Source organism: Onychomys torridus, chromosome 6 (assembly GCF_903995425.1).
Source record: "Onychomys torridus chromosome 6, mOncTor1.1, whole genome shotgun sequence".
NCBI classification, from domain to species: Eukaryota; Metazoa; Chordata; class Mammalia; order Rodentia; family Cricetidae; genus Onychomys; species Onychomys torridus.
In genome coordinates this window covers 45,381,760-45,404,082 of record NC_050448.1, presented here as the reverse complement: position 1 = coordinate 45,404,082, position 22,323 = coordinate 45,381,760, and the positions used below count along the sequence as shown (strand labels likewise).

At 46.5% G+C, this 22,323-nt stretch overlaps 1 protein-coding gene across 1 annotated transcript in view; it reads left to right on the top strand.

Moving 5' to 3' along the window:
• The first annotated feature begins 2,656 nt into the window (after positions 1 to 2,656).
• Positions 2,657 to 22,323, top strand: part of Rarres1 (retinoic acid receptor responder 1) — a 35,514-nt gene continuing 15,847 nt past the window's right edge. Inside the window, exons 1-2 of the mRNA XM_036189298.1 lie at positions 2,657 to 3,067; positions 21,721 to 21,786. Of these exons, the coding sequence (XP_036045191.1) occupies positions 2,828 to 3,067; positions 21,721 to 21,786 (306 nt within the window). The 5' untranslated portion in view covers positions 2,657 to 2,827. The remainder of the gene's footprint in view (positions 3,068 to 21,720; positions 21,787 to 22,323) is intronic.

Below are 22,323 nucleotides of genomic sequence, written 5' to 3'. Positions count from 1 at the left end.
GTGCCTTCCTCAAGGAGTTTTGAGACAGACATCATGGGCTAGGAACACGGTATAGGGAATGTGTAAAAAGTTCATGGGGTTTAACCTTCACAAAAGCCAAGGCCTCTTAAAACGTGAGGTGAAGACTCAAGGAATCAGCTAGGGTCCCTGGTTCCATGGCTCAGAAATAACATCTTCCCCATCCTGTCTGGGCTTCATTGGGCTTCCCTAGTCAGACAGGATGGGAAAGATGTTTATAGACAAAGGTAGATGGGGCACCCTATCCTTCTGCTAAACCTATCTACCTTGATCTTTGCCAGGGGGAAGAAATAAAGAAGGAATATAGATTTATAGATGCCTTGATTGTTAACAGTGCTTATAAAAGACTATGTGGAGGAAATATCTAAGCTTTTATTGAATAGCCCAGCAGTTTTTATTTAGTACAACCCCTTTTATCATTTATGAAAAAGAAAGTCACAGCTGGATTTATTTATCAAGATTCTATCTTCTTTCTAATTTGATAGCAACAACAATAATGACAGCAATTTCAAATAGTCATTACTCTGTGCTCAGCACATACATGTGGGTATTAGCATGCTTGAGCCTCACAATCACTCAGTAAGGTAGGAGGTGCCACCCAAGCACAAATGGGAAATTCACCTTAACCCAGGAATCCTGGCTCCAAGTACATGCTCCGGGCTCTGGATTATCTGTGGTGATAACACAGATCAGAAGCAGACATTATAAGCCCAACCATTCCCATGCCCCATCTCCATTCTGTCCTTCAAATGCAACCACTGTGGCCATGGCTGGTCGGTTCTTCCAGAGGTATTCTGTACATACATGCATACCCAGGGGGCACTGGGAAGTCTTGACAGGGGGTATGGATGGGGAAAAGAATCTGCATGGGTATGTTAACAGTTTAGTGCATACACACTGTGAAGAGCTCATTTGTTGTGCATTAACTCTCCAGCCCTGAATGAATGCCAGGTTGATTCCAGAAGACATCAACTAGAGTCCGTATTCCAAGAAAGCTCCTGGGCCTAAATGTTCAGAGAGTGACACAGACATCTCAAGTCTCAGAGATGTGGCTGACCACCTGAGCAGAGGGGCGCCACAGCTCTGGAGTGACTGGCTGTGTGTGTGTTTTTCCCTCCTCCTGCCTGGGTGAGAGGGATGGCAGCTTGTCCTCTGGGTGTTAATCTGCTGTGTTCACAAATTGCCTGGCTTTCTAAATATAGAGCAACATAAAGATCCAATACCTCTCCCTGCTCACTGGCATCTGTGGCAGGAGGGGGGACAGGTGTTCTGGCCACCTCTCATCCATGTACACTAGGAGATCCATGTTTTCTGACAGCAGATGCCCACTTTGCTTCCCAAGTGTCCATGTGGGTACTTACCATGGTCAGTCTAGAGACAAGGAGAGAGAGAGTAAAATAAAGTGGAAATTAAGGGTGTCCGGGCCTTTTTAAGTACTCTGTCTACCCCAATGATTCTGCTGTCCCCTCTGGATATGACTTCCAGCCCTGATCCGGGTTAAATCTCTACCTTAGGGCCTCCTCCTCCGTCGTCCTCAATTTTCTGCAGAGCCTGTTATTACAAACAGCACAGGACACATTCTCGTGACCTCATTGACTGTCTGAGTCCCACCTGCCTAGGTGTGCTCCAGATGTTTATCTGGTTGCTCATCCTCCTCTCCCCATGGCCCAGGTGTTTCACAAATCTGCAGAAGGAAAGATAGTGCAGATGGGCAACTGGGCGGAGTGTTGTTTGCACAGTTGCCCATTGTCCACGAACTTGCAGCTTGATGACTGAGGAACGGCTTGCTCCCAGAATCCCGTCTGTGAGTGCTGGAGTCTAAGGCAGATGGCAGGCAGTGGGCTGCAGGGCTGAATAGCACGGGAGCTACCCAACCAAGTGCCCCCTTTGCTTGGTCAGGTTCCCCCAGTATCGCAAGCAGGATTTAACAAGCTGGGTCTCAACCATTCTTTGGCTCTTCAGTAGGGTGACCACTGCTGATGAGGTGGGCTAGACCCCTGAGTATCTTTGGTTGTCCTGGATTTTCTCATTTCTCTCTCTCCTTACATTTCATTTATTATTTAACTTGTGTCGGAGGTGGGTGGATGGTGGTCAGAGGACAGAGTATGTTCTCTCCTTCCACCATGTTGGTCCTGGGGAGAAACCAGTCATCAGGCTTGATGACAAAACCCTGCACTCGCCAGCACGGGGCTTTCTCTCCTACCTGAGGTTTAGAAACAGCAGCCACCTCTTTTCACTGCCACGTTGCATCCACGTCTGACTGCACTAGAATCTGGGCTTCAACCCAAGGCCTCTCACCAGTATTAAGTAATCTCCTTGATTCTCAGAGCCTCTGTCCTGTGGCCCACCGCCCCTCCTCCCTGCCTCCAGGCTGGCCCACAGGTGCTCACCACCTGCTCACGCCCCTCTTGCACGCTGGAAGTCCCCATCAAGGCCTGAGGCGGCCCATCCCTGTCACCTCTCTCCTCTTTCACTTGCAGCTAACCTTTGGAGTGGGTTCGCTCTAAAACCAGACAGTTACGAAATCACAGCAGCCTCAGGCGACAAAGCCAGGTCCCTCGAAGAGGCGCCCCACTGCCCTCTGGCCCCTCTCACCACGTAATCGGGGACACGCTTTCTGACCCGCTTTCCCGGAGGCGCTTTCTGGTCCTTCTGCTTGGACGGGGACAGCGAGGAAGGGCGGTGACCCGGGGGCGGAGGGGAGTGGCCGCCGCGGCCTATTTCCGCGGACACCGCGCACCGGGTTCGGGGAGCTCGGTGCAAGTTTCTCGCATCCACGCAGTCTCGTTGGCCCCCGCCATCCGCCTCCATGCAGCCTCGTCGACCCCTGGCGCCCGCGCTGCTGCTGAGCCTCTGGCTGCTGCTGAGCCTCGTACTGCGCGCGGCTGCCCGGGAGCACCCCGATGTCCCCGCGCGGCCCCCGGCGGTGGGGCTGCCACGCGGGATCCTGCAGTTGGCGGCGCGCACTGCGCTGCACTACTTCAACTTCCGCGCGGGCTCGCCCAGCGCGCTGCGGGTGCTGGCCAGTGTGCAAGAGGGCCGCGCGTGGGTGAGTGGGCCGCGACGCGGAGGGACACGCGCAGGGACGGCCGCGCTCCCAGCCCGAGATCGTGCCGCGCCGGGGGGGGGCGCGGAGTCCTCAAACCCTGCCTCCGCCTTTTCGGTATTTCCGAGGCCTGAAATACTTAGCATGTGAAGGCATCACGATAGGGACGTTTGGGGAAAGTGGGAAAAGGGTCCCACGATGTTGTTGGGATGCGCAATATGTACCCAACCGACCTATGGCTTAAATTCAATGGGGCGGGTGTGTCCAAAGTCTAAGCCAGCTCTCAGCATCGCAGACAAGTTTCTGGTGTTTCGTTTCTGTTTGGTTGTGGATTGCAGACTACTTGTATAAATAAGGCTTCAGGATAAGGATTCCTCATAGGTCTGCGCAGGGACCACCTAGTTCTGGCGTCGACCTGGTGTAACCGGCAAGTGATAGGGCCGAAGCTGTCTCCTGCAGGAACTGAAAGCCAGTGCTTTCCAGGCTGTGACTGTGGGTGTGGAGTTGTGTGAGTGAAGCTGCGTGGCTCCCTTCGCCAAACAGATTTAAGAACTTTACACAACTGCAGAGTCCCAAAGGCAATGTGGCTCCCTGAATGTTCCACAAAGCCACAGACCCGCGGCCTTAAATCTTACATAGCTCTGAGCCTAAGATTTAGATCGGTGGGATGGTGAAGACTGTCCTCCGTCTAGGATCAGATGATGTGAACCGCCCTTTGGACGGTCAGCCTTGTTCCTTATTTCTAGAAAAAGTCAAACTATTGTGACTGTTTACACACAAAAATCTTTACTGTCTCTGGGACACCCCCCCACACACACACACACACACACTCCAAGCTCCAGCCTTTATTAGTTCACTAGTGAAATGAGGTCACATTATGAGCTTGCCTTCCTCTCAGGGAGGAAAGAGGAGCCCTCAAGGCAGCCTCCCTGATTATCTAAGGGAGAATTCTCTATTAAAACAAAAACAAACAAACAAACAAAAACCCAGACTGACAAAGTACACCAGTTTTCAAAGGCCAGAGATCATTGTCCTTCATTCCAAGATGATCCACCGGGTAATGGTGCCTGCTGGCAAGCCTGATAATGTGACTTGGTCCTATGACCTAGGAGTGAAAGAAGAGAGCCCACAGTCCCAAGTTGTCCTCTGACTTCCACTTCCTGCTACAGCTTGCATGCACACAGAGAATACATACATGTAATTTTTAAAAACCATTAAATACCTTGCATGCCTGTGCTTTTGGCCACCCCTTGGAAAAGGAGTCCTTGGCATCCCCACGAAATAAGCTAGCTCTCAAAACCTTAAAGAAAACCTTTCCCCTTCCCTCCACCAAGAGCTCTGGTTCTTTGTATCATCTGTACTAGTATAAGGTATCTAGAACTTTAAGGAGACCCTACTTCATTGCAAGGGGTGTGTGTGAGAGTAAAACATGGGATCTAAGACATCAGCCCTGAGAAACAATTCCCTGATGTTGTGTTTCCCCTGAACCCCCCTGATTTTTAATATTTCTGTGGTTGTAGGAGGCAAGGAAAAGAAGTTAGTGTGCTAAGAATCAATTTCTGCCTGGATCTAGTGAAATTGTTTTCCTTATAGGGTTCCTAAAGAAAGGTCCACTCTTAAAGATGATCAAGCAGGCCAGTGTTGGGGAGATGAACATCCGGCAAGGGCATGCAGAGGTCTGTGAGGGAGGCAGAAATAAAGGAGAAAGGCTGGGGATGGGGGTTGATTCCTGATGGGGGATCATATGGAGCTGGCTTCCTGGGATCTGCAGCAGGCCATATTTACACTTTAAACTGGCTCCTGTTTTACCTCCAAAGAGCCATACAACCTGAAGACCTAGATGTAAGCATTCTCTAGCTATCATCCTACTTAGGATGCAAATAACATGTTCCGCCAACTCAGGTTTAGAAAAGTTGTGTCATATGATAAAGCAGGCAAAGTGTCAAAATATGTGTTGGGGTAGCCCATCACCCAGTAGCTATTTCTTGAACATTTTGTGGTAAGCATTAACCTGGGTTTTGTGGCCTTAAATTATATGTGAGGTAGCATCCCTAGGAAGGCGCGTCTTTGGCATACTTTTTGTTTTGAAGTGCTCAGCCACCTAAAAGAACACAAACATAGCCTGATGAGGACAGCTTCCAGAGGGGTGTCTGTAGGCACTCCCATAACAAGGGAAGCCACAGTACTCAGGGCATTCATCTACTGCTGGTAGATGGCCACCCTCGGGTTACAGTCTCCATCCCAGGGGCAGGCACTGGGTAGTACAATGCACTAGGTTGCCACACTGTATCTGTCCTGCACCCAGGACTGAGCCAGGGGGAGCAAGTGGATGCCTTAGTGAGAGAAGTGTAACACATAGGGGCATAGTCTTCATTTAGAGGTGAGTGTATTCCTTTTTTAACATGAGGGGCTGGGACGAAGTCAGTTTTTCAAAGTAAGGGCCCATCAGCAAGTTATGAAATTGATTTCTGTGGGTCCAGTTGTTTTAATTTGGGGTCTAGGGATTGAGTCCACAGCCCCATACTTGCTAGGCACATGTTCTACCACTGAGCTACACCCTAAGTCCTATGTAATGAAATGACTTGAGAGCGAACAACTAAAGAGTGATGTTTCACAATGTGGTCCAAATATATGTGCATGAACTAAGTCATGATGAGGGATGCAATTCTTGCTGTAGACTTCATCCGAAAAACAAACCAAAAAAACTATGAAAGCCAGGGGACCAAATGATATTTAAAGACCTCTTCTCTTAGAGCCTCGAGTCCTCATTTTAGAAGCACTGTTGCCCTCTGGTGGTCAAATGCAGTAATCATTGTAGATTATGGTTTAAGAAAGAGCAAGGAAATGGTCTCTGGTCTCCTGATTGATGAGACCTTACAAGCGGCCTATGTTCTCTGCTATCCCTACCTGATGCCACCTTGTTGCTGGTCATACACTACCATCCCATGACCAAAAAAATTTCTTTTATTTTGACGTGGGGCTGTTTAACTGGAGCTCCATAGGGGGTCTTCCTGGCAAGAAAACACAGGCATCATTTCAGTCTCCGTTTCGGTTCACTGCCAGTGGGGCGTGCACTTAGCAAGGATATGATGCATAATCCTCTGCTCATGCTTTCTCCTTCTTCCACAATCTTGGCTTCCTCACAACAAGAGTTGAGGAGATAACCTCATCAGTTCTTTCCAGAGCATTGAACTTGGACTCTGTGAGTGCCCTGGGTAGTATATTGTCATCTTGGCACAAGTCTGGTAAGAGGGAACCTCAGCTGAGAAAATATCTTCATCAGATTGGCCTGTAGACAAGTCTGTGAGAGTATTTTCTTGATTAATGATTGATGTGGGCAGGGTGCAGCTCACTGTGAGCGGTGCCACCCTGGGCAGGTGGTCCTGGGTAGTATTTAAGAAGGGGGGTGGGGCTGGAGAGATGGCTCAGAGGTTAAGAGCACTGCTTGCTCTTCCAAAAGTCCTGAGTTCAATTCCCAGCAACCACGTGGTGGCTCACAACCATCTGTAATGAAATCTGGTGCTCTCTTCTGGTCAGCAGGGATATATGCAGACAGAACACTATATATAATAAATAAATCTTTTAAAAAGGGGAGAGGGGTGCTGAGAAAGCCATGGGGAGCTAGGAAAGCCTGTGACAGCTGCTTGAACCCAGGCCTCCAGGTTCCTGCCCTGGTTGAGTTCCTGTCTTGGCTTCCCTCAGTGATGGACTGTGACAGGGAAGTGTAAACCAAAGAAACCTCTTCCTCCCCAAGTTGCTTTTGGCCCTGGTCTCTCTCACAGCAGTAGGAAGCAAACTGGGTCAGTGGGCAGGACATATTTTTTTAATACCTGTTCTTCCCAGCTCACCCACCATTGAGGGGCTCGTCAGGTAGTAAGTGCATCTTGAAGAGCCGGCCTGGAGGCCAGTCGGTTGGTTTTGGGAAAACATCATCGGGGCACACTTGTCAGGTAGAGCAGCAGCTGCACTTCCAGGAGGCAGACTAGCACAGGTCTGAAGTAGGGGCAGCATGTGTCCCCTGGGCCATGCAGACCCAAGTGCATGCACTCCACTAAGAATCACCACTTTCCAATCTACGAGGCACTTTAGCACAATATTAGACACCTAATTATGACTCTCCTTGAATCCTTCTCTCCATTAATGTCAATAATTCAGAGTCGGTTATTAAGAATAGGAAGGCAATGCATTATGTAGAGCACATTACCTTGAAGCAAAAATTGGGGGATTAAAGAGGCTGCAATGCATATGCAGGAGGAAAGATAATAAAATAGCAAAGTCATGTCTTCTGTCACAGAAAAGAGCTCTTAACTTTCAGGGCCTTGGTGAGACAGCAGCCAGGTCAGAGGCACCCCTATAGATCATGCTGTCTCCAGGCCTGCACACTGCCTAAGGGGGAGACCTCATAGCACAGAGCAGAGGGGCTCACAGGGTAGCACACTCCTGCCCCGGCCTGAAGATGCTCAGGCAGGCTACAGTCTTGCCCCACCACCCCAGCTCCGAGAGGGCAGAGTGTGGGTCCAGCATTGGGCAGAGAATGCCAGTGGTGTGAAACCTGGACGTGGCTTTCTTTGTCCCTTGCCCCAAGTCACCCAAGCTGACTGTACCCAGATGAGCTAGCAAGAAGGAATGCCCTCAACCATTCTGTAATAAGTTGGTTTTGTTCATATTTTCCTCTGTCCACAACATTTTTGATCTGGTTTTCCACATGTGAGACCAGGGTGTCTGTAACCATGTGTTATTAGTTAGTGCCCCAAATACAGACTACTGGTGGTGGTGGTGGGGATTATTCTTCGCAGGAGTCCACCCTAAAATCTTCCTTTAAGACTCTTAATGAGGGTTGGGGATTTAGCTCAGTGGTAGAGTGCTTGCCTAGTAAGCACAAGGCCCTGGGTTCGATCCTCAGCTTTAAAAAAAAAAAAAAAAAAGACTCTTAATGGTTCCACTGCAAATTGAATGCAAATACTCAGTCCCCAAAAGATTAATTTTTAATACTAAAAGATAAACAGTTTCAGTGACTGCTAGGCAGCAAGTCACTCCATGCACACATACAGCCAGGGCAGGGCAAGTCATCCGGAGCATGTTTTAGAGAGCCAACCCCACAGTGGTTTAGGCTAGTAGCCATGACAAGTGTCCACTTTGGGTTATTTGTTATGGTTGCTCAGGGTATCATTACCGCTAAAATCAAGTTAAGAAAGAGAATCTTGTGTGTGCTTGTAAAGACGATGTATGTGAATGCACAGTCACACCAAGGACACATGTCCACAGCAACACATCACATTAGGGATTACAAGTAATTCTCTTCCTCTCTCCATGTGACAAATTACATAAGGCTCGTGGGCTCAAGACATGAGATACATTCACTTGCAGTTCTAGATGTCAGAGGTCTGAAGTGGGTCGCACTAGGCTGGGAGCAAAGTGTCCCAGGGCCTCAGGACCCTGGAGGCTCGGGGAAAGCCCCATTCCCTTGCCCACGTTGGGTACCAACTGTGCTCCTCGGCGCATGGTTCTACCTCTTACCCTCCAGGCCAGCAGTGTCGCATCTCCTGCCTCCAGAATAACCTAGGATAATTTCATCAGAATGATTATGGTACATTATGATTATTCATGATATAATGATTATGGATGACCTTGAAGGGAAATCCCATTTTGCTTCGTAAAATCTGTAAGGCCATTGTTTGCTCAACCACACCAGTCCTGGGGCCCTGGAAAATACTTCCCACATTGCCATGCACTGTTGGATCTTGGGAAATGGCTGTGCTTACTCCCTTAGCTTGACTCTTAAAACCATGGCAGTCTTTCGTTGGAACCATCTGTCTTCTGCCCCACTTCTTAGGATGGACCAGAGAGTGCTTTGACTTGGCTCTTGAATAGCCAACTTACACACACACACACACACACACACACACACACACACACACACACACGCACACACCTTTGTGCTCCTGTCTGCCTCTTGGATTACCCTGTAAGCTTCTGCAGGTCAGGAGCATCACATCACTTCCGCTCCTGCACTGCCCAGAGGAGACCTTGTAAGCTGACCTCCTCTTACATCTAAGCTTTCCTTTTCAGTTCCGGCATGGGCCCAGAGATGAACAAAGCTGAGAACAGGTCCTGGGAATTTCCCTTCTAGCTTCCTACCCCAGGTCAAGAACTCATACCCAGATTCTGCCAAATGGAAGTTAACATACGCTCCATCTTGGCCCACCAACCAGACAGCTCCTGCAAACCGACTACAGGTAAAGACTTCCTTCAGTCCGCTGGCTGCGGCCTGTTCTTAGCATTACTGACTTTCTTAAAATGAACTTTGTTTTATCTGTCCTTGTCTGAAAGGAGGAAATGCAGTAATATGATTCCAGGGCATAATATAATATGCACTCTCTCCAGAACCTAAGAACGGCACAACAATTTTTATTCACAAATGAGTTCTTTTTCTCCAACTAAGCCTGACTCATGAAAGTAACCTTATAAAGTGGGGATGTTTGCTTTTTTTGGAATAGCGTGACATTTATCTTTTCCCACCAAATATGAAGATGGAGGGGACATTTAGAAGCGGAATGTTAGACCAGTGGGTCCCAGTGTGGTGAGGGGAGACTAGAAGTCCTCTGAGCTCTTGACAGTATAACCTGCTTCTCACTTGCCCACCTCCCCAGCCTGAAAATGGGGAAAGTCCTCAGCTGTGACCCTAAGATGAAAGGAGGGAGGCAGGGTTTGGCTAGCAATGGTGGAGAGGAGAAAGGAAGGAGTATTTTGCTGAAGCACAGGGCTTCCGTTCACACGCGAGCTTTGGGTGTCTTACACTCAAGTTCTTGTGTTGCCAAGAGTTTAAAAGGGGGGGTTTAGATTGTAAACTCTGCTCATAGGACAAATACCTTGGCTTCTTTTTAATACTCATACTTCATGTCTCAATGGCGTATGCAACAATTCAGAGACGATACAAAACAAGAAACCTGCAACTGGCTAGAGCCTAATAAGATTCTGCTCCAGATACAGAGGGAAACATCTCTGATCCATTAGGACGAAAATAACTTTGTGGTTGATGATGAACAGCTTTTACTGAAAAATAAGACCCGATTGGTAGAGCTGCACTTAGAACATGTGCTTTTGACTTCTTGGTGCATATACAATTGCTTTATATAGCAGCGGCATGACCACATTGATATTGGCTTTCTGTGGTTTGTTGCTGATAGTCAATAGCAGAAATACTAAGTGGAAGTTTTCAGAAGTAAATAATTGCCAAGTTTTAAATGACATGCCATCCTGATAGTGTGAAGTCTCATGCTAACCCACTCTTTCCTGCCCTATGTGAATCACCCAAGTATCTAGCGCATCCACACTGTATATGCTACCCTCCTGCTAGTGATTTAGTAGCTGTGCTAGTTACCAGATCAACTGTCATAGTATTAGAGTGCTTGTGTTGAAGCAATTTTATTTATTAATGGCCCTACAGTACAAAATGCTACTATAGAATGTTACAAATGTTCGATTTTATTATTGCTAGTTTTCGCCATATTTGTCAGGGGTCTTTAGTGAAACAGAGCCACTAGGACGTACATATCATTTAAGTGGGGATTTATTAGACTGGCTTACACGGTTGGAGGCAGGATAGTTCCACAGTACCCACCTGCAGGATGGAAAACCTGTGAACGTAGTAGCTGCTCATTTCCAGAACTTGAAAGCCTAAGAACAAAACAAACCCATGGTGTGGTCCTAACCTGAGGCTGAAGGCCCAGAGGGTAACTGTGCAAGTGCATGTTCAAAGGCTGCCAAGCTGGTCCACAGATAATGGCCACAGTAAGAATGCATGCTCAGGATGTCGAATGTACCAGAACACAGTGTACATGTATGGAATTACAAAAACAAAATCTACTATTAAAAATAGTCACTCAACTTCTTTCAGAATTTTAGATAAATTCTAAGTAAAGTGCCACATAGGTTAGGAGGAAGGGAAATCATCAAATGTATAAGCTTCCTCCACCTTCCATCTTTTTGTTCCATCCGCACCTCTAGCTTATTAGACCCACGTTCAAGGTGTGTCTTCTCTTCTCTGTTCCATTCACCACATCTCCAGAAACATTCTCATAGACACAGCCAGAAGCATGCTTTACCTATGTTCTTGGCATTCATTTCTCGATCCAGTAAAGTTGACAACTAAGATTAACCTATTAATCCATTACTGTGCCTAGTTTATTGACAGTATCATAGGCATGCATTTATACAACAATTACCAAATATGTGGCTTCTTATTGTCTGTGTTTTCAGGCATCCATTAAGGGTCTTAGAACACATGTTGCTGTTCTGGCTAATCTTGGTTGCCAACTTGAATAAATCTGGAATTAACTAAAACGCAAGCAGTTGGGCATCACTAGCGGTGAGGGATTTTTCTTGATCTGACTACTCAGGTGGAAAGGCCCACCCTAAATCTGGGCCACACCTTCTGGTGTTAGCTCACCCAAAAGGACAAAGGAGAAGGAAGCTTGTACTTTGCCTGCTTGTCCTCACTCTCATCAGCAAGTTCATCCACCCTGATGCTGAGGTGTTCCTTCACTGGTGTTAGAACCTGGGTCTTTGGGGCTTTAACAGAGCAAGGACTGGCCTCCTCTTCCTCTGCCTCTGCCTGGATTAAAGATGTGCACCACCATGCCTGACCTAAATCCCATTTAAAAGTCTCCGGAACAGGCTTTCCAACTTGCCGACACCTCCAGTTACTGTACTCTCTCCTAGCAGCAGTGTGTAGAGCACTGGAGGTCCATGGTGTGAACTGTTTAACCAACCGAGATAAGTGCATTTGATTATGCTGATTCACTAGAACTTAGTGACTCTATACATAAAACTTGACAATTGGTGGAAAAATAAAGAAAATCATGATTCTGTCTGGCTGCTTCTAGCATCCCTGGATAAATTAACAAAAGAAAAGAATGAGCTCCATGATAAAATTAACCATTGCCTGGCGTCTCAGGATACAGTAGCAAAGAGAAAGAATCAACTCGGTACTACAATTGCCCGGCTCCAGATGTGCATAAATATTCTAAAGGTTTCTAAGTGTCCCTCAGAAAAGAATCTCCAGCAGCCACAGAGCTCAGGTTGTAGAAAGTCAAACCAAAGCCCTCATTATGAGATTGGCTGAATTACAAAAAAAAAAAAAAAAAAAAAAAAAAAAAAAAAAAAAAAAAAAACAAACAAACAAAAAAAACTCAAATCCCAGCCTCAGAGGGCGTCCAGTGAAATAAGGCCACTAACTAGTAAGGAATGGGACCCTGTAACTTGGGACAGAGATGTGTGGGAGGACCCTACTAAGCAGTGACCCCTAAGATTCTCAAGGGTTTATGTCACCGAAGAAGTCCCATAGCATTCCCAGTGAGCTCTCTCTGCTGTGGATCAAGATGAAGCCCTGCATCAGCACCATGCCTGAAATCTGCCTGCCCGCTGCAAAGCTCCCCAGCATGATGGCCATGGACTCTAACGCCCTGAAACCACGAGTCTGAAATTAAGTACTTTCCCTTATAAGGTGCCTTGGTCATGGTGCTTTGGCAGCAACAGAAAAGGAACTCAGACACCTACAGACAGCTATACATAGTTACATAGTTAAATGCCTCATTACAATACAGCAAGGTACCTACCTATGTGATAGGGAGCAAGAAGTAAACTTTCTTTAAAAATTGTTTTATTTCAGACTGCCTTTCCCAAATGTCTCTTCTAGGAAAATAGCCCCTACTAGATTTATAGTCCATCAGTTGCTACTCAGGCAGGGGGTAAACTTGCCACCTTGATTTCCAAAGTATCATAGCTTGATTCTCTGGAGACTCTGGGTCTTTACACTGACCACACTTTGAAATAACTCCTCTGTATCACTGATCCTGATGATGCCTTCACTTTACTACTAAATGAACTACTTGTCCCATCTTATCCCTCAGAACTTCCATGGTACCACCCAGCAGCTAGAAAGAACTCAAAGTGTGGTCCCAGGACCAGCAGCATTGATATCAGCTGGAATTTGTTAAAATGCAAGTTCTCAGACCCCACCCCAGACTGACTAAATTAATACTTGGTGGGTGGGCCCAGAACACAGTGTTTTTGCAAGCCCCTTTGGGGCATTCTGGTGAACACCCACAACACTAGAATAAAGTCCGGATAAGGGACCTCCTCTAGCATGGCCCCTGCCCAGCACTGTGACCTCAGCCCCAAGTCTACCCCATGTTGATGTGCTGACTTTCAAGCTGGGCTGCTCCTGTGCACTGGATCACACTCTGCCCTGTCTGGAGCAGTTTTTATGTCTCTAGCTTGTCTTGTTCCTAGTCTTTTCTGGCACTTTCCACATATACCCTGAGCCATGCTTCCATTTACAATTTGTCCAAAAGGATCTACCTTTAGGTACAGTCCCAGAGCATCATTACACCCAAGCTGTAAAGAGAGTCTCAGAAGATGTCATCGAGGGACAATGAGGTCACACTATATTAGCCTGGGCCTTAAACCCAGTGACTGCTGTCCTTCTAAAAGGGTCATGAGAAGCTACAGTCAAACACAGGGCGGCGGGGGGGGGGGGGGGGGGGGGACACCATTTAAAGGCAGAGGCAGAGGTTTGAGTGATGCAGTTACAAGCCAGGGATGCCAGGGAATGGGATCCGTCACCTGGAGCCAGGAAGAGGCAAAGATGGAGTCCACCTACTACCAACTACCTGGTTTTAGCCACCCAGTTTGTGGTCCTTTGCTATGGAACCCCAGCAAACTAGCACACAGGCCCTCCTTGGCCACTGTCTCCCAGAGAAAGGTTCTCATCTATGGGATCTGAGTTGCAGGCACACACAAGGTCCGCCTCGGGCCAAGGATTCATTCCGCCTCTCCCTCGTGCCCACACACCAGAGGCAGGCTTGCTGTCATCCTTGTCTTGCAAGGGGCTGCTGAGATCTGCTTTTCCAGCTTCTGTGCTTGCAGTCTGGGGAGGATGGGCTCTGGGGTCAGATCACATGCTACAACTGACAGCTCCTGAGTGGGCAATTCTTTGTTCTGGGACAAGCTGCCTGTTTCTCCATTTATAAAATGGCATTAGTGAATTATCTACCTCAAGGCTTTGTGATATAAGTTCCTACACAGGATCCATGTGAAGTTAGGTGAGACATAGAATGAGAGTATATGTATGATATATATGTAGAGATGGATGGATGACAAGATAGATAGGTAGGTAGATAGATAGATAGATAGATAGATAGATAGATAGATAGATAGATAGATGATAGATAGATAGATAGATAGATGATAGATAGATAGATAGATAGATAGATAGATGATAGATAGATAGATGGGCCTGGTTGATTGTAATAGGTACAGACATAAATTCATTCCCTCCCAGTGGCTTGCAGGGTGCTTTTAAACATAAGTACTAAATAAGCACATGGTATTGATTTGATAAGGACCTGAGGAGCATTTTCTCTTACCAAAAAAGGAAGATTGGTGTAGGGTGATGAATCTAGTTCTTTAAAGGCACCCCCAACTGTATGTTTTCTCAAACAGAATTTTGAAAGTAGCCCCCCAGCCCTCCCAAAGGATTGCAAGTCAAGCCCAACAAAGTCAAGGTGTTGAGCAATTCCCAGAAGCCAGAAGGACAATAGCCAGGAAGGCAGATACAACTCTTCTCATGGCCACTGGGAGCAGGAACTAAGGGATCTACAAAGTAGATGCACAAAGTCCAGATCCAATACAAACTCCATGCCACCAAGGTCCAGACTGTAGAGCATTATATTCTAGGCTGTAGCGCACTAACTCCCCTTTCACGCAAAATTAAAAAGAAGTTTGTGCTAACGAGCTACTAATTCTTTTGTGTTATACTCACGTGGCCACTTGCTTTGTTTGCCTTTTCTTGGCAAAGAACTTTTTTCTGGAATGCATGGGAATGATGAACTCTACCTCTGGCTCTGTTTAAGGAAGTGGCATGGCCTCCTCATCTGTTTTGCAGATGGTCAGTTTGGGTGGTATGGGATGCCAGGCATTAGACACTCAGATCTCCCTTGCAGCCTACTCCCTGTGGGGGGAAAGCTGGGGCTGGCTGGCCTCTGCACAGTGTTGGATTCGGCTCTATGAACTGAATGTTCTCACTTTACATCACAAATGTGGAAGCCTCTTGTGCAAGACACAGAGAGACTGCATGGTGGGCAAGAGGGGGTCAGTTGATCATGAGGGACCATCCCAGGACCTGAGAATCGGGTTAGATTCAAAACCTTGCATTGTGTTCACCACCCTGGATCTAGTCACTCTGACAATGAGAAAACTAATGAAAAAGTTAACCTAAGCTATGGGGTGCCATGTAACTTTGAGTTGGATTAATGTATTTAAAGGCCTTTGAGTCTTTTTAAAGGCCTGTCTGCAAATTTGTTTTGGAAAGGTGTAGGGATGGTGTGCTGAAGAAGCAACTTTCTGGTTCAAAGTCCATAGTCACTTTTCCTTAGTGGTGAAGAAAAGAGGGAGAGGTCATTTTTATGCTTGTCCCCACACCCACACCCACCACCCACAACCACCACCACCACCACCACCGCCGCCGCCACTGGCAGCAATTTCCAAATGGAGGCTGCATATTCTACTTGTAACCATTTTTTAGGAAGTTATGTTGGTTTGCAAAAATCAAGGTTTTTAAGATTTGTCCATGTAGCCATATATATGCCTACTCTGTTCCCTAGGATTGCTGTAAAATACTCCACGAAGGCACCCTCACAGTAGCTGCTCGATAACACCCACGTACCACGTCGTGTCTCAGTGAACACACCCGTGAGCCTCATCACCCTGCTCACAGCTTCTTTGAGACATGCCCACACAGATTTGGTTTGATTAATTGTGAAGAGTGCTGATAGCCAGGCTGTACCAGGCTAGCCTCCCACCAGCCAGGTATGGCAGGTGTAACCCCAAGTCATGACCTGCAATAGATCCCATCCACCGTCCCATTGCTAGGACTCTAGAAGCTATGTAGTGGCAACTCACAGTTTCCTTACTTTGCATTTCCTTCGCCTGAGTTCAAGCAGGCCTTCTGAGCTGCCTGAAGCATCTTTAACTCATGGAGAGTATTTACGAAGTACCGGCACTGGCCCCGTCTGCTGTCTGTCATTCTGCATGCATGAGCATCTCAAATGACCCTTGACAATCGCATGTTGTCTCAATATAAAATGTGTTTCTGGTGTGAATTATGGTCACTCATCAGTTAACAATGGAAATGTGTGCTAAGAAGTACACTGTTAGGCCATTTGTCCTTTGACATCAGTGTGTCATCACACAAAGCTAGATGGTACTGTCACTCAGTGTGGCTCATTAAACTATGTGCAGCTGCTACCAACCTAGCGCACCAGAGTGTTTTGCCACAAACTTTTCTTTGTATAAGTAGAATGTACTCTAAAATGATCAAATCATAGAATAACAGGCACATAACCCAGAAACAGGGTCATTTATTATCAAGGGTCACACATTATATGTAATTTGATAGGCTACACTTTTGAGAATTTTTAATTTCAGTGTGTGTGTGTGTGTGTGTGTGTGTGTGTGTGTGTGTGTGTGTGTGTGTATCTAAGTGCTCATGGGAACCAGAAGAGAGCATCAGATCCTCTGGAGCTGGAGTTACAGGTGCTGTGAGCCACCTGATTATGACTGCTAGGAACCAAATTCAAGTCCTCTGAAAGAGCAGCCAGTGCTCTTAACCACTGAGCCATCTCTCAAGCCCCTGGGAGCTATATTTTTTCTACAACTGACATAGAGGGCATAATAATCTTGTAGAACCACACATATGTGGCCCATGGTTGACCAACTCTCACTGTGCCTAACTTCTTTTTGTACCTTCTTTAAAAATTTAGATGTACTCATTTGTGTGTAAGTGTTGTATGTATGTCTGTGTACCACATGCGTGCACACACAAGTCATAAGAGATTGTCAGAGCCCATGGAACTGGAGTTAAAGATAGCAGTAAACCACCCTGTAGATGCTGGGAACTGAACCTGGGTCCTACTGTAAGGATGCTGGACCACATTTGTGGCCCTGCCTTGGCTCAAGCCTCTCCCCGCTAGTGTCTACTCAGGAAGCCTCCTGCACTCTCTACATTTTGTTCCATCCTCTCCTTGCTGTGTGTATCCCTCTCTGCTCTCCCACCAGAGGCCTTCTTAAAGCCCCTCCCCGCCCAAGACATGCACACTGTAACCTTCAGGGCAGTCCTCTCCCACCTAGCCAGCTGCTTCAGGCACAGACTCTAGCCTTTCTCTCCTCCAGTTCTCCTGGCTGCTCCTCTGGCCCTTTACCCTTCTCCTCCCTCTGTATGAGATGACTCACCCACTCCCCTCCAGTTCCTCGTCCATCTTCAGAGTTGAACTCAAATGTCACCTCCAGATCCCTAGATTGGATCCTAGCCTTTCAAAGCTTATAAATTAACTCTAATCCGATAATCATGTCTACAGTGGCACATAAATGAGTCCTTTCTGCTCTAGGCTACCTAAGGGCAGACAGTGGTGTTGTTTTAGCCTGCTTTCCCCTCACCAAGCACAGGGTTGAGGGTAAGGCAGACACCCTGTAATCTTGGAGCCAGTGGTACTGAAGAGCAAAGCCTACCGATCCAGGACAGTGAGCGTCAAACCACTCCAGATGAAGGTGGCCTGGCCTCGTGGGGCTTATCTCCCATGGGCCAGCAAAGCAGCTTGTGACTAGGGTAAGGAAGAGGGAGAGGCTTTGGGGAGATTAGATAGGAGTGAGAGCCTTGATACCCGATAAAGAACAACTAAAAGTAACTAAAAGCCTATTCTGAATGAAAAGTAGAAGCTTTCAAGGTTGCCAAGTTAAAATAAGCAGATCCAGTCAGCAGAACCAGCAGCACCTCACAGAGGGACTGGCTCAGCTTATGAAGAAAGCAGGCAAAAGCATCTTGTCTTAAGTACCTGCCGTTTTCACTTCAGCCTCCATTTGACTTATAGGGCAAAGTAAAGTTCAGGTTCCCAAGCCCTGGAGGAGCTGAGAGCTTTCCAGTGGCTGACCAACCTCCTCCTTAAACAATAGAAACAGTCTGTTATGCCCCTCAGTTCTCTAAGACATTATGACTGTTCCTAACAAGAGAAAGAACAGATGAATCCGGTTAGTTGGACTGAAAGGCTTACATTCTGTGTTGGTGGACAATGTGACGGAACACACAAGGAAAGTCCCTGGTCTTTGATTCCTGATAGGGGAAATTTTTAATTGTAACTTGGCAACAAATGTTTATGATTTTTGTGCTTATAAACCCAGCTTCTGCCCCTGCTCAGGGCTGCCAGAAAAAGCAAGGCTCCTGAGTCCTTGTCCTGCAGCCCTGATCTATCAGTGACCTGCTTCTGTGGTGAATTATTAAAGTCTTTGGAACCCATACGTGTAATCTCTCTTCTTCTTCACAGCGCACAATGAGCTAGGTGTGACATGTGAAGCCTTGGTGAACCTGGCCGTGGTTTTCTCTTCCCCCTCCTGCTAAAGAATAGTGTACTGGGACTTCATGTGTTTCCAAAAGTCTGATCATGTCAACGCTGTCTTAAGTCCCCTAACACCTTTAATCCCAGTGCTCCAAGACAGAAACAGGTAGATCCCTGTGAGTTTTAAATAGTGAGTTCCAGACTAGCCAAGCCTTACAAGTGAGACCCCCCATCACAAGCAAACAACCATGAAAATAAATTAAATGTGCAGAATTATTTCAGAGTAAGGAAGACCCTGAAGAATGCTTCTCTCTGGCAAATCCGCAGCCCTGATTTGTTACTGACGTGAAGGCTCATGTTCCTCTTGCCTCTTCTCTTTCTAGATGTCTTCCTGGAGGATCTCGTCCTCTCCCACACATCAGCCACCTCTGCTAAGTCCTCCTGCATACCTCAGATGCTTCTCATCTAGCTTGGCTTCTTCCTCCTTCTCTTCTCTTAAAGGGCTTCCCCTCCATCTCTGCCCACCCCCATCTGGAAACCCGGGGGAAGTTCTGGCTCCCACAGATACAACTGCACTCAGAAACTACGACACCCCAGGGAACATGCCGGGCCCGTGGCCAGATCCTCAAGGGCAGATGTGGAGGGCAGGGGCCCAGAGCCAGGGCAGCAAACCATTAAAGGCCTAGACTGTGGTTAAGGAGTATTGCCTTCTGTGGGCTCTAACCATTCTCCCTGATACACCAAGTCCTGCCCTTTGTTTCCACGCTTTTGTCTAGCTAATAATGGCTCAAGCGTTAGTTCAGGGGCTGGTGAGACGGCTTAGTGGGTATAGGTGCTTGCCTCTGTTAAGCCAACTGGGCAAGAATAAGGCCAGTACCACAACCTTTGAGCCAAATTTAAAGCAAGCTTTATTAAATACTGGCCAAGACCATACCTGGAATTCCCTGAGTGTGGCTCCAAATTACACTAGGCAAGGGCTGATAAAGGCAAAATCCACAAGGCTACGTACTTCCTGCCTTTGTCCAATCAGAGGCAAGCATACATCCTGACATACTCCTGCCCACATGTGATCAAGCACACATCCTGTGCAGTTGGTGCAACCAAGCTTGTTTACAGATGTGAAAACACCTGACTTGTGTTTTACATAAACAACAGCCCCAGTATTCCAGGAAGTTACCTGTCCTTGGCCAAGCAGGGCTTACAGGTTAAAGGTGTTTTTGTTTCATAGATCTTTTAAGCACAATAATTTAAAGTTAAAACGTAACTTTAGCCATCACACCACCAGGCCTAAACACCTGAGTTGGATCCCTGAGACCCACATGATAGAAGGAGTTGCAAGTTGTCCCCTGAGCTGCACATGCACACACACACACACACACACACACACACACACACGCACACACACACACACCAAAGAAATGTAATTTAAAAATTAAAAAAAAACAATTATTTCAGGCCTTGCCTACTGCAGAAAACCTTCATAACTTAGGACCCACACACAGGCTGCCCTCAGCCACACTGACTGCACAACTGCTTCCATACTGGAAGTAGGTTCTGGAAAAGCTGGCTAGGGAAGTCTATGTATCTTTTAGTTCCCAGTGCCTGGTACAAGGAGTGGAAAAGAAGAATGGGTGGACAGAAAGACTTCTGGTAACACACTGAAAGCTTAAAATGACCCCTAGACAAACACCATTCCCTTCCAGAAACCGCCATACATTTTCATATTTAAATATTTCCTACATAAATAATTGCTACTCACTCCTGTCTCTTATCCATTTGTTATAGTAGGAATGGATGATATCCGATCTATTTAAGGCAAAATAACCATGTTTAGTCATTGTGTCCTTGGGACAAAATTCAAAGGAAATTGATGTTTATGAAATTCCATAAGCCGGGCTGTGGTGGCGCATGCCTGTAATCCCAGCACTGGGGAGGCAGAGGCAGGTGGATCTCTGTGAGTTCGAGGCCAGTCTGGTCTACAGAGCTAGTCCAGGACAGGCTCCAAAACTATAGAGAAACCCTGTTTAAAAAAAAAAAAAATTCCATGAAATCAGGATGATGTGACATAACTCAGTTCTATGCCACAGAAAGGTCCCCTTTTTCTTGATAATACTCTTTCAATTGTTCATATTGGTCTTTTTTTTTTTTAAGATTTATTTATTTATTATGTATACAGTGTTCTGCTTGCATGTATGCCTGCAGGCCAGAAGAGGGCACCAAATCTCACTACAGATGGTTGTGAGCCACCATGTGGTTGCTGGGAATTGAACTCAGGACCTTTGGAAGAGCAGTCCCCACTCTTAACCGCTCAGCCATCCATCTCTCTAGCCCCTATTTTGGTTTGTTTTAAAAATGGTGACAAACAATATAAAATTCCAGACAATTTAAGCTTACTGCAAAAATATGTGCTAGACTCAGTTCAGAAGTCTAAGACATCCAAACATGCCTATGAAAAGCTTAGAAGGTCTGCCTGCCTGTGAAAATGGTAAGGGGAAACCATATCAGTCAGCTTTCTGTTACAGCAAGTGCCCAGGACAGTCAACTCATAAAAGGAAAAGTTCTATTTTTGACTCGCAGTTTCAGAGTCCATGCTGGCTCCGTCTCACTGTGTTTGGACCTTTGGTGAGAAAGCACATCACAGTGGGGATATGTGACTAACAAAACTGTCCTCTTCATGGCCAGGGAAGAAAAGAGAGAACAGGGAAGAGACTATGCATGGTCTTGCAATGGCATGCTCCAGTGGCCCAAAGTGGACACTGGACTCCACCTCTTAAAGTCCCACCTCTCCCAATGGCACCTTGAGAGACTAAACCTTTAGAGCACGATCTTTAGGGAACACTTAATATTGAGACTATATGAGGGAGCATAGGAACTGAGGCCACCTTCATTATTTCTGCTTGTAGGGCATCCCTAGACCCCTATACTGGAGTAACAGGCAGTTGTGAGCAATAATGTGGGTGCTGGGAATTGAACCTGGGTCCCCTGAAAGAGGAGAAATTGCTCTTAAGAACGAGTCATTTCTCCAGCCCCAAGAACATGATTTATTTTATTTTATTTTGAAACAGAATCTCCCTATGTAGTCCTGGCTGTCCTGGAACTCACTCTATAGACCAGGCTGGCCTCAAACATACAGAAACCTGCCTGCCTCTGCCTCCTGGGTGATGGGGTTGAAGGTGTGCACCACTCTAACCCAACAAGAATATGACTGTTGATATGAAAATGCTTGTGATGCTCCCACTATGTTAAGATTCAGTTTCTGTATTTCAGGTCGACCCTCAAGAGGGATGTGAAGTGAATTTGGTGTTCAGCACACAGCGCTACAACCCTGAGGAGGTAAGATGCCCTAATTAGTGGTGTAACCTATTAGCAAAGTCTATAAATACAGTCTTTAATGGAAAAAGTAAGAATCTTAATAGGAGACTGGGTGCCTACCACAGTAGTGAGGAAAGACTGGCAGACAGCAAGTGATCTTACCTTCAGGACGGGAGGGGACAGCTTATTGAGCATGCTGTAAGATGGCAGCAGGCTGGGCAGTAACTGGCATCTAGCCTGCATGGAAGGCAGGATGGTTGTGGGGACTCCATTGGGGAATTTCTTTTACAGTTATGGTGGATTTTTTCTTAAGTCAATATATTCAATTTTCATTTAAAATATTTTATTATTTTATTTATTATATATATTATTTAATATTTCATTTTAATATTTTATTCTTTGAAAGTTCCATACCTGCATACAATGTGGCTTGAGCTTTCCACCCCCTAGTGCCTTTCTCCAATTCTCTCAACATCCACCAACCTATCTCCCTCCAGACTTCATGTCCATGATTATTACTATTGTAATTATTATGATTAGCACAGGAGTCTAATTAGT